This window comes from Mauremys reevesii, linkage group 15, assembly GCF_016161935.1.
Source record: "Mauremys reevesii isolate NIE-2019 linkage group 15, ASM1616193v1, whole genome shotgun sequence".
NCBI classification, from domain to species: Eukaryota; Metazoa; Chordata; order Testudines; family Geoemydidae; genus Mauremys; species Mauremys reevesii.
Window position 1 is genome coordinate 8649738 of NC_052637.1, and position 16148 is coordinate 8665885.

The following is a 16148-nucleotide window of genomic DNA, read 5'->3' on the forward strand; positions in this document are numbered from 1 at the left end:
CTGATTGTCCTGCCCCAGCCCTGCAGCTAGCCCCGTCGTCCCTCTGCCCCGCTCCAGCTCAACTTTTTCCCCCACTCCCTGTGCTTCCCCTCGTGCGCCCATGCCCCTTCCATGCGCTTGTGCTCTTCCCCCATTTGAGTTTGCCCTTGTTCACTGCACCCCCCAATGCTGTTAGCCCCCCTGATCCCCTAGTGCAACTAGAGGAGCCGGAATTCCCCTCTGGGTCGGTGACCTGCCACCCTCCCGCCCCTGGGTCCTTGATTGCTCCCCACGCCCCTTTAGCCTTTCCTTTCTGGCACCCTCCTCCCCTGCCTGCAGCCTAGCGGGGAGGGGTGGTCGCCTCCTTTCCCTCCCCTCCCCTCGCTGTTTGTCCCCCTCCCCGCTCTCGTTATGGCGGGGGACGCGGCGGGGGAGACCCCTCGCGATGCTCCCTCCGCACCTCCTCCAGAAGCCCCCATGTCCATTCCCCTAGCCTCTACCTCGACCGCTGCTGCCGGTCTATCTGCCACCGCCCCCGCTGGGGCACCTGCTGGGGCAAGTACCGGGGAGACGTCTGCTGCTGCCACGTCCCTCGCCCCTTCCGATTCTTGGGGAGCCCCCCCAGCTGGTGGGAAAGGTTGGGGTGGGAAGAAGGGTAAGGGCCCCGCTAAAAAGACCAAGCCCTCCATGGCGGGGACTACCCCCGCTGCCGCAGCCCCGCTACCGGCCGCGGAATCCCTCCCCACTGTTCCCTCTACCAGCTCCACAGGTGTCCCTCCCCCGGCCCCCAGGGCGTATGTCAAGGTGGCGGCGGCCCCCCCACCTGCCGCTGCTCCTCCAACCGCCGCTTCCACTTCCATCTATAGCGGCCAGGGCCCCTTCCCCACCTTGACCAGGAAGCACAGCGTCCGTTGCCTCCTGGTGCCCGCCTCGCCCCATGTGGAGACCTACGTGCGGGCGTTGGCGAGGGTGGTGGGCCCCACGGCCATCATGGCAGCCTCCAAAATGTATGGGAGGGTAGTCTTCTTCCTGGCATCTGAGGCCACTGCCCAGGAGGCGGTAGAGATGGGTCTGGTGGTGGGGGGTGTTTTCGTCCCCCTGGAGCCGTTGGAAGACCTGGGGGTCCGTTTGATTCTGACCTCTGTCCCTCCCTTCCTGCCCAATGCCACCCTGCTGCCCGCCCTTTCTGCCCTGGGGCGCCCTATCTCCGTCATCAGCCCTCTCCCGTTGGGCTGCAAGGACCCCGCCCTCCGTCATGTCCTCTCATTCCACCGGCAAGTGCAGCTTCAACTGCCGCCGGCGGTGCGTGATGGAGAGGCGCTCAAGGGGTCCTTTGTGGTCCCCTACCAGGGAGCCCGCTACCGGGTGCATTACTCGACGGGGGAGGCCTGGTGCTACCTCTGCCGGGCGATGGGGCACGTCCAGAGGGACTGCCCCTTGGCCCGGCACGGAGGAGCATCCGGGACCCCCGAGCCACAGCAAGGCACCGGGCCCTGTCACCGCCGATGCCCCTGGCTGCCCGGCACCTGAAGCTGCCCCTCCTCCTTCTCGGTCTACCGTTGTGAAGGAGGGTGTGGCGGAGATAACGCCGGGCGTGGGAGAGGGCCCGCCCTAGGGAGACTCCTCCCTTGTTCCTGTTGCCCCTCTATTGCCTCCCCGAGTCTCTAAGCCATTGCCTTTGCCCCCAGACCCGACCCCTGTTAGCCAGCCCCCGGATAATGCCATGGAGGTCCTTGGTGCATGGGATGCGGGGCAAGCGGAAGACTCGGGCCCCGTTACATCTTTCAGATTCGGAGACCCCCCGGAAGAGCAGGAAGGGGGTCTCTGATGACGAGGCTTCCGCCTTGCCCCCTGACGATGCCCGTTTTGTGGTGCCGGCTGGGGACGACATGGCAGCACCGGACGGTGACACTGCCCCTCCTCCAGGGTCCCTTCCTGAGGAAGCCCCCGAAGGAGCCCCTCTTGTCCCCTTGCCATCCAAAGCCCCCATGAGCACTGAGGTGGGCGTCGCTTCAGGTGTTGGCGGGGAGGGCCCCGGGGTGGCGGACGGCGATCTCCACTCCATCTACGAGGAGATCAAGGCCCTGGGTCTGACCCCAGTTACGCAGGGGGAGGACGACCCTTTGCTAGCAGGCCTCGATCTGAGTGACCTCACCTCGGTCCCCCTGTCCCCGGGTTCCCTTCCCCTGACTGCCGCTTCTGCTCCCGCCTCTGAGGGTCCCCTGGGGTCTTCCATCAGCCCGGCTGCGGGTGGCACCCTGCTGACGGCCGCCGAGCCCATTGGGGCGATGGACGGTGCCCCTCTGCCCGGACCCGAATCCCAGGGGGGGCCCCTCTTTGGTGTGGGCCAACCTACCTCCTTCCCGGACGGGGACCCCATTGCTGCCTTTCCATCTCCAGATGCCGTGGCTGCCACACCTGCCCTAGTTGCTGAGCCCACCATCGTTGAGGGTCCCCTACTCACCCCCCAGATCCCTGAGCCTGACCAAGAGGGGCCACCTTCCTGCGGCCCAACTATTGAGGCTCAGGATCCTGCTTCTGCCCCTCTCCCCGATTCTCTTCCCGATTCCACCCCTACTCCTGACTCCTGCCCTATCCCTGATGCAGGCCCCGTCCTTGTCTCCTCCACCTCCCATGACGCCATTGCTGCCCCTGAGGTAACCCCCCAGGGAGCGGCCTTAGTTGTTTTTCCCTGCCCTGACCCATCAGGGGCTGCTGTTCTCCTTCCGCCGCCCCCTGTTGAACCGGGGAGCGGGGCGGGCTGCATGGCGTCGGCTCATCGGACGCCATGTCGAGGGTCTGCCCCCTGCCTGCCCGCCTTGGTGGGCCATGGGGCTGTGACAGGGGCCCCGCTGGGGGACGGTCATCGGTCCGTTGCCCCGCCCCCCCATGCGCTGAGGGAGGAGCTGCGGGAGTTCCTTGAGGACGTCCGTGGCTCCCGCAACAAGGTCCAACTTGCGCTCCAGCGGTGGGGGGATTTCCATCTGATCCTCTGGGCCATGAGGGCCCTCGTGGGGGAGGGTAAGAGGACCGGGAAGCAGGCCACCGCGGCCTACCGGCAGGTCTGCCTCTTCCGTAGCTCTCTACTTACCTACAGGGTTGGTCACGGATTGCTGCGTGGCCTGACGGAGGCCATGGGCATGTCTGCCGGCAAGTATTCCCCCCAGCCCTCCTCATGGTGCCAATCATCTTTGCCACTTTAAACACACGGGGCTGTAGGATGGGTCTCCGCAGGAGCCAGGTGCTCTCCTTCCTTCGGGATGGGAGGTACTCTGTGGTTTTCCTGCAGGAGACCCATACGGATCCGGCCGCTGAAGCTAGCTGGCAGCTGGAGTGGGGGGACAGGGTCTACTTTAGCCACCTCTCGGTTCGCTCGGGCGGAGTGGTGACCCTGTTCTCCCCCGACCTATGGCCTGAGGTGCTGGGGGTTGCTGAGGCTGTGCCGGGCCGCCTGCTGCACCTCCGGGTCCCCATGGAGGGGCTTGTGGTTAATCTCGTCAACGTCTATGCCCCGACATCGGGCCCGGAGATGTTGCGTTTTTATCAGCAGGCATCCGCCTTCCTCGGCTCCCTGGATCCTCATGAGTGCCTGGTCCTGGGCGGGGACTTTAACACCACCCTCGAGGAACGGGACCGCTCGGGGACTGAGCAGTGCCCGGCCGCCGCAGACGTCCTCCAGGAGATCGTCGAACGCCACTTCCTGGTGGACGTCTGGCGTGACCACCACCCGGACGACGTCTCGACGTTCACCTTCATCCGGGTGGAGGCCCATCGGTCATGCCACTCCCGGCTGGACTGCATTTACCTGTCACATTTCCACCTTTCATGAGCCCACGACTCCAGCGTTCGGCCGGCCCCCTTTCAGGATCATCACCTTGCCACTCTGACGGCCTCTCTCTGCGCGGAGAGGCCAGGGCCAGCCTATTGGCACTTTAATAATAGTTTGCTGGAGGATGCGGGCTTCGTGGCCTCCTTCTGGGAGTTCTGGCTGGCCTGGGGAGGGCAGAGGCAGGCCTTTCCCTCTGCGGAGCGTGCCGGGAGAAGCGGGAGGAGCTCCAGGCCCTCGAGGATCATCAAGCTCGGGGTGCCTTTGTTCGATCCCGCATCCGCCTCCTTCGTGAGATGGATCACGGCTCCTGCTTCTTCTACGGCCTGGAGAAAAGGAGGGGGGCCAAAAAGCACGTCACCTGCCTCCTGGCGGAGGACGGCACCCCCCTCACGGATCCGGCAGAGATGTGTGGGAGGGCCAGGGCCTTCTACGCGACTCTTTTCTCCCCGGATCTGACCGATCCTAACGCTTGCAAAGTGCTCTGGGACGGACTCCCGATGGTCAGCGCGGGCGACCGGGACCGGCTGGCACTGCCTCTCACTCTGGCTGAGTTCTCAGAAGCCCTCCGTCGCATACCCACCAATAAATCTCCGGGCATGGACGGGCTGACCGTGGAGTTCTACCGCGTGTTCTGGGACGTCCTCGGCCCAGACCTAGTCACCGTCTGGGCCGAGTCTTTGCGGGGCGGGGTCCTCCCTCTCTCGTGCAGGCGAGCCGTGCTCGCCTTACTGCCGAAGAGGGGGGACCTCCGTGATTTACGGAATTGGTGTCCCATCTCGCTCCTCAGCACGGACTACAAAATCGTTGCGAAGGCCATCTCGATGCGGCTAGGGTCCGTGCTGGCGGACATGGTCCACCCCAACCAGACCCACACCGTCCCGGGCCGCACGATCTTTGATAATCTGTATCTGATCCGGGACCTTCTGGAATTAGGGTGTAGGGATGGTCTGTCGTTCGCCCTCTTGTCCCTGGATCAGGAGAAGGCGTTCGACAGGGTGGACCATGAGTATCTCCTGGGCACTCTGCAAGCGTTTGGCTTCGGACCCCAGTTTGTGGGTTTTCTCCAGGTGCTGTACACTTCCGCGGAGTGTCTGGTCAGGCTCAACTGGGCCCTGACCTAGCCGGTCAGCTTCAGGCGAGGAGTACAGCAGGGGTGTCCCCTCTCGGGTCAGCTGTACACTCTGGCGATCGAGCCCTTCCTCTGTCTCCTCCGTCGGAGGCTGACGGGGTTGGTGCTCCGGGAGCCGTAGCTGCAGCTGGTCCTGTCAGCATACGCCGATGATGTGCTCCTCGTGGTCCAGGACCCGGGTGACTTGGCGCGGGTGGAGGCTTGCCAGGCCATTTATTCGGCAGCCTCCTCTGCCCGGGTCAACTGGGTCAAGAGCTCTGGCCTGGTGGTCAGGGACGGGTGGCAGGCGAGATCCCTCCCACCCGCGCTTCAGGCCATCCGGTGGAGCGCGGGTCCGCTGCTCTATCTCAGCGTTTACCTTTCTGCCACACATCCGTCTCCGCCGGAGAACTGGCATGGTTTAGAGGGCGGGGTGAGGTCCCCCCTCTTCGGCAGTAAGGCGAGCACAGCTCGCCTGCATGAGAGAGGGAGGACCCCGCCCTGCAAAGACTCGGAAATGGACAGGACTACTCCGGTGCCTGTCTCTCTCCGAGGGAGGGCGCTGGTGCTGAATCAAGTAGTCCTGTCCATGCTCTGGTACCGGCTCAACACCCTGGTTCCGGCCCCGGATTTCCTGGCCAACCTCCGGATGGCGGTTCTGGAGTTCTTTTGGCCAGGGACGCACTGGGTCTCTGCAGGGGTCCTCCACCTGCCCCTGGAGGAGGGGGGGCAGGGCCTGAAGTGCCTGTGCACTCAGGTCCACGTCTTCCGCCTCCAGGCCCTGCAGAGGCTCCTGTATGGTGCGGGTAGTCTGGCGTGGAGCGTATTGGCACACGCCTTCCTCCGCCGCTTCTGAGGGCTCCAATATGACTGGCAGCTCTTTTATCTCCATCCGAGAGGTCTTCCGCAAGACCTCTCTGGGCTGCCGGTCTTCTACCAAGGCCTCCTCCGGACCTGGAAGCTCTTTTTTACGACCAGGTCCGTGGCAGCCACCGTGGGGGTTGATCTCCTCGCGGAGCCCCTGCTACACAACCCCCAGCTTCATGTGCAGGTGGCGGACTCCCCCACGATTCGCCAGAGGCTGGTCTTGGCAGGAGTCACCAAGGTTGGAGACCTCCTGGACTACAACTGGGGAGACTGGCTGGATCCCCTGATGCTCGCTCAGCGCATGGGGCTCTCCAGACCTCGTACTCCCTGGCTCATACTTCAGGAGGTGAAGACCGCTTTACTGCCCACTGCTTGGGCCTACCTCGACCGGGTCCTGTGAGAGGGCGCGCCCCGCACACCTTCCACCTCGGGCCCCGTGGACCTTTTTATCTGGCCTCTGCCCCATGGACCCAATTGACCCCCTCGCCCTTTCACGGCGAGCCGGCTGCCCGATCTGCAGCCGGTTCTGTTTCAGACCGCGCCAAGAAAACATCTGTACACGCTCGTGCTCCACACGCTTCACTACCTCACCCTCGCGTCCCACCCCGATACGAAATGGCGGGACCTCCTGCCACCTCTCGAGGGTGAGGAGCCCCGGTGGGCCGGCCTGTATTCTGCCCTGGTCCCGAGGCCCACCGGGGATGTCAGTTGGCGGCTCCTTCATGGGGCCGTGAGCACGGGCGTGTACTTGTCTGTGGGTTATGAGTGGGCAATGACGGGATTAGAGGCTGTGGGTGTTTGTTTGTGGGGTCTGGGCTGTGTGAGAGAGAGGGAGGGAGATACTCAGGGACTAGGGTAAGAGGGGTTCAGTGGATGGAGGACATGGTGGGGGCTGGAGTCAAAAGGCCTGAATCTCCTCTTCCTTAGAACAGCTGTAATGCATCACAACTCCACTGAGTTACCCTGGGGTCAGAGGGGAGTTAGCCCCATTGAATTACTCCTGACTAAGTGTGGGTTGTGTCAGTCCCATTGACTGCAATGGAGTTACTTCTAACTTTTCTTAAAGTTAGGGTATTTTGGTGCTGATATTTTTTTCAACCACACAGAGAGATCAAACCGGGGCTCAGATGCTCACAGCAGCAGGGTCCCCAGTGCTTGATGGTTATCACACCAGAGTGCAGGCCAGATACCAGCCTTTTGGGGGAAATCAAGTTACAATGCAATTGGCCATAATGTGTAGCTCTCCAGTTAGGTACGTCAGCCTTTGAAGTGGTTGGTGTGGCGCTAAACAGATTACACAGTGTATGTGCATGGAGAGAGCATGAGATGGTTGAACGCTACCTCTGGATCACAAGACCTAAGCTTCTGAAGGAGGAATGGTCTGGCCATCAAACCTGAGCACCACTCAGACACTGAATTTGAATCTAATAGTGGGCCAAAATCTGAAACTAAAAGAAGGTGGCATCTGCCTCTGTCCAGGGGTTTTTAATTTTTGGAAATGTCACCCAAGCACAGCAGAAAATTTGGAAGGTGCTGAAACTACTTTGGAATTAAAAATAGGTTACACATGCACATTCCTGCTGGGCAGAGAGGATTTCTGGGGGGGGGAGGGGATGACAGGAGAGGGTGTTACCCGGTGTCTTTCTGTACCCAAACCTCTCAGTAACTTTACTCCTTATGAGGCGGTGTCAGGAAATTAATCAATGGGGACACAGCACACCCATCTGATAAGTGGTTGATATAAACAGTGCAAACAAGAGTGCTTTCACTTAAAGCTTTTACTTTATTTAGTCTCCAGCACGTACACACACAAACAACAGGTTATGTTGGAGCACCCCAAACTGTAGTTATCTCAAGGTCTGGAGTGGTCCTCGAGTGTCCAGTGACAGATTTCCAGTGGCCAGCCTTCCGTCTACCACCAGGGAACTGAAGATGGATTCACAGCAGAGTTCACTTAACCCAGATCTTGTCCCCTACTTATCCTTACAAGTGTTACATAGCTTTCCAATCAAAACCAACCATTAAACAAGAAGCAGGTGTTAAAAACATGTCACTTAAAATAATAATAAAAAAAACCACTAGCAAGCAATTTTGAGCTGTTAGCCTTGCAGCTGAATTTCCACCTAACAGCAGTCAAAACTATAGCCAGACTTCCTGTTTTTTCTAAGATGCAAATTTCAGCAATTTCAAAAGAGAGCTTACCAGGAAGGATGCAGGCTCATGCTCACATCTTGTGGTCGCTCAACTCCTGAGCTGCTTTTAGCAATGAGCGAGATAATCAGGATTCCAGCTACTGGCAGTGGCCTAGGCATTTGGCTAGTTGACAAAAGCTCCCCTAACAAGGGGTTTTGGGGGTAGCAACAGAGGGGTGTTAAAGGGGGGGATAAATGGGGTGGTGAGTCAATTGGAGAGGAATGGGAGCTAGGTGGGGTGGAGGAGAATGGTGGTCCACTGCGAAGGGGGATGTAATAGTGAATGACAGGAGACTGGGGGGAAATAGGGGAAGAGGCAGAACAGGTATGGCTGACAGCCCCTATTTCCCTCCTGTGTGTATGCCAATATCTGCCAATTCTAGCTATTGCCAGCCCCGGGGAACAGCCTTAACTTTGTGTTAACTAACGTTTTTTTTTGGTTTGTTGCAATAGATAGATAGATCTTATCTAATTTACACTGGTGTAAGCCTAAAGTAACACCATTAACTTTAGTTAACTTAGTTTGGATCATTACCAAATGATCTGGGATTGTTTAGTCTGCAGAAGAGAAGAATGAGGGGGGATTTGATAGCTGCTTTCAACTAACTGAAAGGGGGTTCCAAAGAGGATGGATCTAGACTGTTCTCAGTGGTGGCAGATGACAGAACAAGGAGTAATGGTCTCAAGTTGCAGTGGGAGAGGTCTAGGCTGGATATTAGGAAAAACTTTTTCACAAGAAGGGTGGTGAAGCACTGGAATGGGTTACGTAGGGAGGTGGTGGAATCTCCCTCCTTAGAGCTGTGGAGTAAGATATTGTGAGAGAAATTCTGTGGTAAATAATGTTAATAATTAATGTTTATAAGAAAATCATGATCTGGGCATAGTCTTGAATAGGAAATGAGTCTCAATAATTTGCCTTATCTATCTATCTATCTATTCACAATCAAATAGAAATCTATCAGTATGACACAATTAGGTTGTGTGTTAGGACAAAGAACGGTCCTCCCTCTCTCTCTCTCTCTCTTTCTATCTAATTTCAGACTCTGCCTTTGTCTGTCATATATGCAGTGTACACAACCATGCACAAAGACAGTCTTCTAATACTAATAACAGGCCAACTTCTTAGATCCTTTCTCAGTTTGGATGTGACTAGATTTACACTGGATGGCATATGGAATACAAGATCGGTTCATGTGATGGCATTTTCCCATTCACACGAATATTATAACAAAATGACCCCTGACAAATAACTTGTACCAGAGTTTATGTTACTACTGAACTTAGTCCCGTGTCTTTGGTCCAAGGCCTTGTCAGTATTAAACTGGTGGTGTCAATGGAGCTATTCTGCATCTGCTCTGGTTTAGCTGAGATGGGAATCTCACCCTTATATCTCTGTTGCATTCATTTTCTCCAGGCTCCTTTTACCCACACTTGGATCCTTGTGTGTATTGGCCACTGACCAAATCATGATTCCTTTGAAGTGAGTGGCTAAATTCCAGTTACTTCAGTGGGATCAAAATTTGGCCTCATTATCCAAAGTCTGATTGTCTTTAGGAAACATTGCAAAACCTTCCTCTTGAATAAGCGTTTCGACAACGTCAAGAAAAACACAACACTGATTTATGCAGTGGTGTTGTAGCCATGTTGGTTCCAGGATATTAGAGAGACAAGGTGAATGAGGTAAGAGCTTTTATTCCTCAACTTCTGTTGTTGAGAAAGACAAGCTTTCAAGCTTACACAGAGCTCTTCTTCAGGTCTAGGAAATGTACTCAGAGTGTTACAGCTAAATACAAATTGGAACGGATTGTTTAGTGCAAATAGTTAACACATATTTCAAGGGACCATTCAAGGTGAATTGGTCTGTTGACGACACTGGGTATTATCAAACAATTACAATCTATACTCAATGGGGACCACGTCCTGAAAGAAATCTTTCCATCACTCCCTCTTCTGGCCTTCAGACAACCTTCCAACCTCTCCAAGCTCATCCTCTGAAGCAGGCTCCCCACAGAACAGGACACACCAACACAAAGCAACACCAAACCCTGCCAGAACAACAGAAATAAAACCTGTAGACATATCTCCATTGCTATGATGATCATCACCCCCAACAAAACACCTGTCAAGATCCATGGGTCCTACACATGCCTATTACAAAATGTGATGTGCCTCATGCAGTGTACTAAATACCCCAATAACAATTATGTGGGTGAAACCAAACAATCACTATGCTCTTGAATGAACTCACACAGGAAAATGATAAAAGACAAAAACACCCTAGTGCCTGTGGGTGAACACATTTCATAAACTGATCATTCTATATCTGCAAAAAAATTCTATATCTGATCGTTTAGTCCTTCTCCCAAAGGAAATTTGCACAACACCTTCAAGGGAGCTTAAATTCATAATGTTGCTAGATGCCAAAAATCCTGGACTGAATAGAGACACTGGATTTATGGCTTATTACAACAATCGGTAATCCACTAACCACCCCATCCCCCGCCTCCTTCCCTATGACTGGAGACATGTTAATGGACATCTTACTTACATTGGTATAAACCTAGAATAACTCCATTGACTTAGTGGAGCGAGTCTGGATTTACCACTATAAAAACAGCATTTTGCATAAAAAAAATCATACAGCATATACTTATGGGGATAATAACAAAGTATCTTCAATGGATTGTGTTTGTAAAGAAACACAGATAAAATCCATGTTCATAAGAGAAATATAGACACATTATTCTTGCTGAATAACCTCCACCCAGTGAGTTTCCTCAGGGAAGCTTTGATTTCCTTGTTCCTCATGCTGTAGATGATCGGATTCATCACTGGTGGCAGCACGGAATAAAGAACAGCCACCATGAGATCTAGACTTGATGGAGAGCTGGAGGTGGGTTTCAGGTAGGCAAAGATGCCAGTGGAAACAAACAAGGAGACGACAATGAGGTGAGGGAGGCAGGTGGATAGGGCTTTATGCCGACCCGGCTCAGTGGGGATTCTCAGCACTGTTCGGAAGATCTGAGTGTATGACAGAATTATAAAAACAAAACAGCTTAAGACTAAGCATGCACCCAAGATGAGTACCTCAACTTCACCAAGGTACGTGTCAGAGCAGGCGAGCTTGAGTAGCTGGGGAATTTCACAGAAGAACTGATCCACCTCGTTACCACCACAGAAGGAGATTGCAAATGTGTTCCTGGTGTGCAATGAAGAATAGACAATTACACTAATCCAGGCACTGGCTGCCATTTGGACACAAGCTCTCCTGTTCATTATAGTCTCATAGTGCAGTGGTTTGCAGATGGCAACATATCGATCGTACGCCATGACAGTGAGTAAGGCGAAGTCAGATACAGCAAAGAAGAGAAGGAAAAAGACTTGGGCCACACATCCAGAATAGGAAATGGACCTGGTGTTCATGATGGAATTAGCCATGGATTTAGGGACGGTGACAGAGATGGTGCCGAGGTCTAGGATGGACAAATTCATCAGGAAGAAGTACATGGGGCTGTGAAGGTGGTGGTCTAGGGCTACAACCATGATGATGAGAAGATTCCCCATCATGGCTGCCTGATAAATCACAAGAAACACCACAAAGTGGAAAATCTGCAGCTCCCGAATGTCAGAGAATCCCAGGAGAAGGAACTCAGTTATGTTGGTTTGGTTGGACATTTTCTTTCTTAGTTCATCGTGTCCTGCCTGTGGAGGGAAAGACAAGGGCAATGGTCAGGCTTATAGTGAGAGATGGAGTGACCCTGATTCCCCTCTCCATAATTTCTCATGATGTGAATGTCAAAGGTGCACAGCATTCGTCACTTCTATTGACTGGAGTAGCTAGTGTTCCTCAATGCTCACAAACAGAGCACTACTCTGGTGTGTTATCACAGGAGTGTAAATTGGCATCGCTCCTTTAAAGTCAATGTAGCTCGGTTGACTCATATTTAGCTTGTGATCCACTATGACCCCCAGATCCCTTTCCACAGTACACCTTCTTAGACAGTAATTTTCCATTTTGTATATGTGCAACTGATTCTTCCTTCCTAAGTGGAGTACTTTGCTTTTGTCCTCATTGAATTTCATCCTATTTACATCAGACCATTTCTCAAGTCTGTCCAGATCATTTTGAATTATAATCTCAATCATAGAATCATAGAATCATAGAATCTCAGGGTTGAGGAGGTCATCTAGTCTAACCCCCTGCTCAAAGCAGGACCAACCCCAACTAAATCATCCCATCCAGGGCTTTGTCAAGCCTGACCTTAAAGACCTCTAAGGAAGGAGATTCCACCACCTCCCTAGGTAACGCATTCCAGTTCCTCACCACCCTACTAGTGAAAAAGTTTTTCCTAATGTCCAACCTAAACCTCCCCCTCTGCAACTTGAGACCATTACTCCTTGTTCTGTCATCTTCTACCACTGAGAAGAGTCTAGATCCATCCTCCTTGGAACCCCCTTTCAGGTAGTTGAAAGCAGCTATCAAATCCCCCCTCATTCTTCTCTTCTGCAGGCTAAACAATCCCAGTTCCCTCAGCCTCTCCTCATAAGTCATGTGCTCCAAACCCCTAATCATTTTGTTGCCCTCTGCTGGACTCTCTCCAATTTATTCACATCCTTCTTGTAGTGTGGGGCCCAAAACTGGACACAGTACTCCAAATGAGGCCTCACCAGTGCTGAGTAGAGGGGAATGATCACATCCCTCGATCTGCTGGAAATACCCCTACTTATACAACTCAAAATGCCATTAGCCTTCTTGGCAACAAGGGCACTCTGCTGACTCATATTCAGCTTTTCGTCCACCGTAACCCCTAGGTCCTTTTCCGCAGAACTGCTGCCCAGCATCCCTAGTCTGTAGCAGTGCATGGGATTCTGCCATCCCAAGTGCAGGACTCTGCACTTGTCCTTGTTGAACCTCATCATATTTCTTTTGGCCCAATCCTCTAATTTGTCTAGGTTCCTCTGTATCCTATCCCTACCCTCCAGCGTATCAACCACTTCTCCCAGTTTAGTGTCATCTGCAAACTTGCTGAGGGTGCAGTCCACACAATCCTCCAGATCGTTAATGAAGATATTGAATAAAACCGGCCCCAGCACCGACCCTTGGGGCACTCCACTTGATACCGGCTGCCAACTAGACATGGAACCATTTATCACTACCCGTTGAGCCCGACCATCTAGCCAGTTTTCTATCCACCTTATCTTATCCTCCAAAGCACTTGCAACCCCTCCCAGCTTGGTATCATCTGCAAACTTTATAAGTGTACTCTCTATGCCATTATCTAGATCACTGAAGAAGATATTGAACAGAACCAGACTCAGAACCGATGCCTGTGGGACCCCACTCGCTACACCCCTCCAGCATGACTGTGAACCACTGATAACTACTGGCTGGGAACAGTTTTCCAACCAGTTATGCATCCACCTTATAGTAGCCCCATCTAGGTTGTATTTCTCTAGTTTGTTTATGAGAAGGTCATGCCAGACAGTATCAATAGCCTTACTAAAGTCAAGATATACCACATCTGCTGCTTCTTTCCTGTCCAAAGGGCTTTTTACCCTGTCAAAGAAAGCTATCAGGTTGGTTTGACATGATTTGTTCTTGACAAATCCATGCTAACTGTTACTTATCACCTCATTAGCTTATAGATGTTTGCAAATCGATTGCTTAATTATTTGCTCCATTATCTTTCCGGGTACAGAAATTAAGCTGACTTGTCTGTAATTTCCTGGGTTGTCCTTATTTCCCTTTTTATAGATTGGCACTATATTTGCCCTTCTTCTGGATTCTTCTGGAATCTCTCCCATCTTCCATGACTTTTCAAAGATAATCGCTAATGGCTCAGATATCTCCTCAGTCAGCTCCTTGAGTATTCTAGAATGCATTTCATCAGGCCCTGGTCACTTGAAGACATCTAACATGTTTAAGTAATTCTTTCCCTATCATAGCCTCTGATCCTACTTCATTTTTACTGGCATTCACTATGTTAGACTTTCAATCGCCACCTACCTTCCTGGTGAAAACCAAAACAAAGAAGTCATTAAGCACCTCAGCCATTTCCACATTTTCTGTTATTGTTTTTCCACTCTCATTGAGTAATTGGCCTGCCCTGTCCTTAGTCTTCTTATTGCTTCTAATGTATTTGTAGAATGTTCTCTTGTTACCCTTTATGTCCCCAGCTAGTTTGATCTTGGTTTATGCCTTGACCTTTCTAATTTTGTCCCCACACACTTGTGATATTTCTTCATATTCATCCTTTGTAATTTGACCTAGTTTCCACTTTTTGTAGGACTCTTTTGATTTTTAGATCACTGAAGATCTCCTGGCTGAGCCAGCGTTGTCTCTTGCCATACTTCCTAGCTTTTTTACGCAGTGGGATAGTTTGCTCTTGTGCCTTTAATAATGTCTCTTTGAAAAACTGCCAACTGTCTTCAATTGTTTTTCCCCTTAGACTTGCTTCCCATGGGATTTGACGTACCAACTCCCTGAGTTTGCTAAAAAATCTGCCTTCCTGAAATCCATTGTCTTTGTGCTGTTTTCCCTCCTACTATTGCGTAGAATCATGAACTCTACCATTTCATGATCCCCTTCACCCAAGACACCTTCCACTTTCAAATTCTCAACCAGTTCCTCACTATTTGTTAAAATCAAATCTAGAACAGTCTCTCCCCTAGTAGCTTTCTCCACCTTCTGAAATAAAAAAATGTCTCCAATGTATTCCAAGAGCTTGTTAGATAATCTGTGCTCTGCTGTGATATTTTCCTAACAGATGTCTGGGTAGTTGAAGTCCCCCATCACCACCAAGTCCTATGCTTTGGATGATTTTGTTAGTTGTTTAAAAAAAGTCTCATCCACCTCTTCTTCATGGTTAGGTGGTCTGTAGTAGACCCCTACCATGACATCACTCTTGTTTTTTACCCCTTTTATCCTTACCCAGAGACTTTCAACATGTCTGTCTCCTATTTCCATCTCAACCTCAGTCCAAGTGTATACATTTTTAATACATAAGGCCTCCTCCATTTTTTCCCTGCCTGTCCTTCCTGACCAAATTGTACCCTTCTATACCAATATTCCAGTCATGCGTATTATCCCACCAAGTCTTCATGATGCCAACTATGTCATAGTTGTGTTTATTTACTACCATTTCAAGTTCTTGCTGCTTATTCCCCATACTTCTCGCATTAGTATACAGACATCTAAGATACTGATTTGATTCCCCACCCCCAGTTCTGTCTTGTCTCTCCCTTATTTCTGCTACAGCAGCCCATGCTTCCCCGAGATTCCTATCCTTCTGCCAGGTCTCCATGTTTTTGACTTACCTGTGGGCTTTGGTCATCTGCCCCTGTTGAACCTAGTTTAAAGCCCTCCTCACTAGGTTAGCCAGTCTGTATCCAAATATGCTCTTGCCCTTCTTCTTTATCCCAATTTGCAGTGCATTTGATCTTGCAGTGTTAAGAATCATTGGTCATTATCTATCTATCTATCTATCTATCTATCTATCTATCTATCTATCTATCTATCTATCTATCTATCTATCTATCTATCTATCCACCCACTGCCACGATTGTTTGGTTCTCTCTCTCTCTCTCCCATGCCCCCATCACTGTATTCATGCTGTTGTCGCACCCCTTCACTGCATGTTCTGAGTTGCAGCGTCTCTCTGCAGTTCCTAGCACAGATTGGTGCTCCCTTCTTCCCTCCTAGGGCAGGCTTGTGTGAGAGACGATGGACTAAATAGGATCAGGGACTGAAAGCCCCTCCCAGCTATAGAGCTGATGCCGGCTTGTGTATACTTCAGACACAGTCACAGTCCAGGATGTTCATGTTCTGGGGCTAAATAGCTGAATCCAGTCTACAGCGCTGTGAGCCCAGCTCTGATCTCACCTCTGGAGCAAGCCATCCTGACAACCTGCACTAACTGGTCCTAACCCTCCTGAGGGGAACAGCACCTGCCCTGAATCTCACACGATGGCAGCATCCCTGGAAGGACCCTTGGCTAAAAACAAGGCAGGGCTGAGTCACAAAGGCGGTTTCCACAGGATGGCAAAATAAAATATAAATTAGTAGAACAGACACGTGACCTACAATACCTGAGAGCCTAGTGGCACCAGAGGCTCAGTTGGCCTGGAATAGCCTATTCCTTCATTAACTCCACATAATCACCTCTGAGTGAGC

General features: G+C 52.1%; 1 protein-coding gene across 1 annotated transcript; it reads right to left on the reverse strand.

Moving 5' to 3' along the window:
- Positions 1 to 10693: 10693 nt before the first annotated feature.
- Positions 10694 to 15309, reverse strand: LOC120383545 (olfactory receptor 14A16-like). The gene is made up of 3 exons (XM_039501704.1): positions 15293 to 15309; positions 13983 to 13986; positions 10694 to 11677 (listed from the first exon to the last, which is right to left on the reverse strand). The coding sequence occupies exons 1-3, from the start codon at positions 15307 to 15309 to the stop codon at positions 10694 to 10696; spliced, it is 1005 nt and encodes a 334-aa protein (XP_039357638.1).
- Between the last annotated feature and the right edge of the window lie 839 nt (positions 15310 to 16148).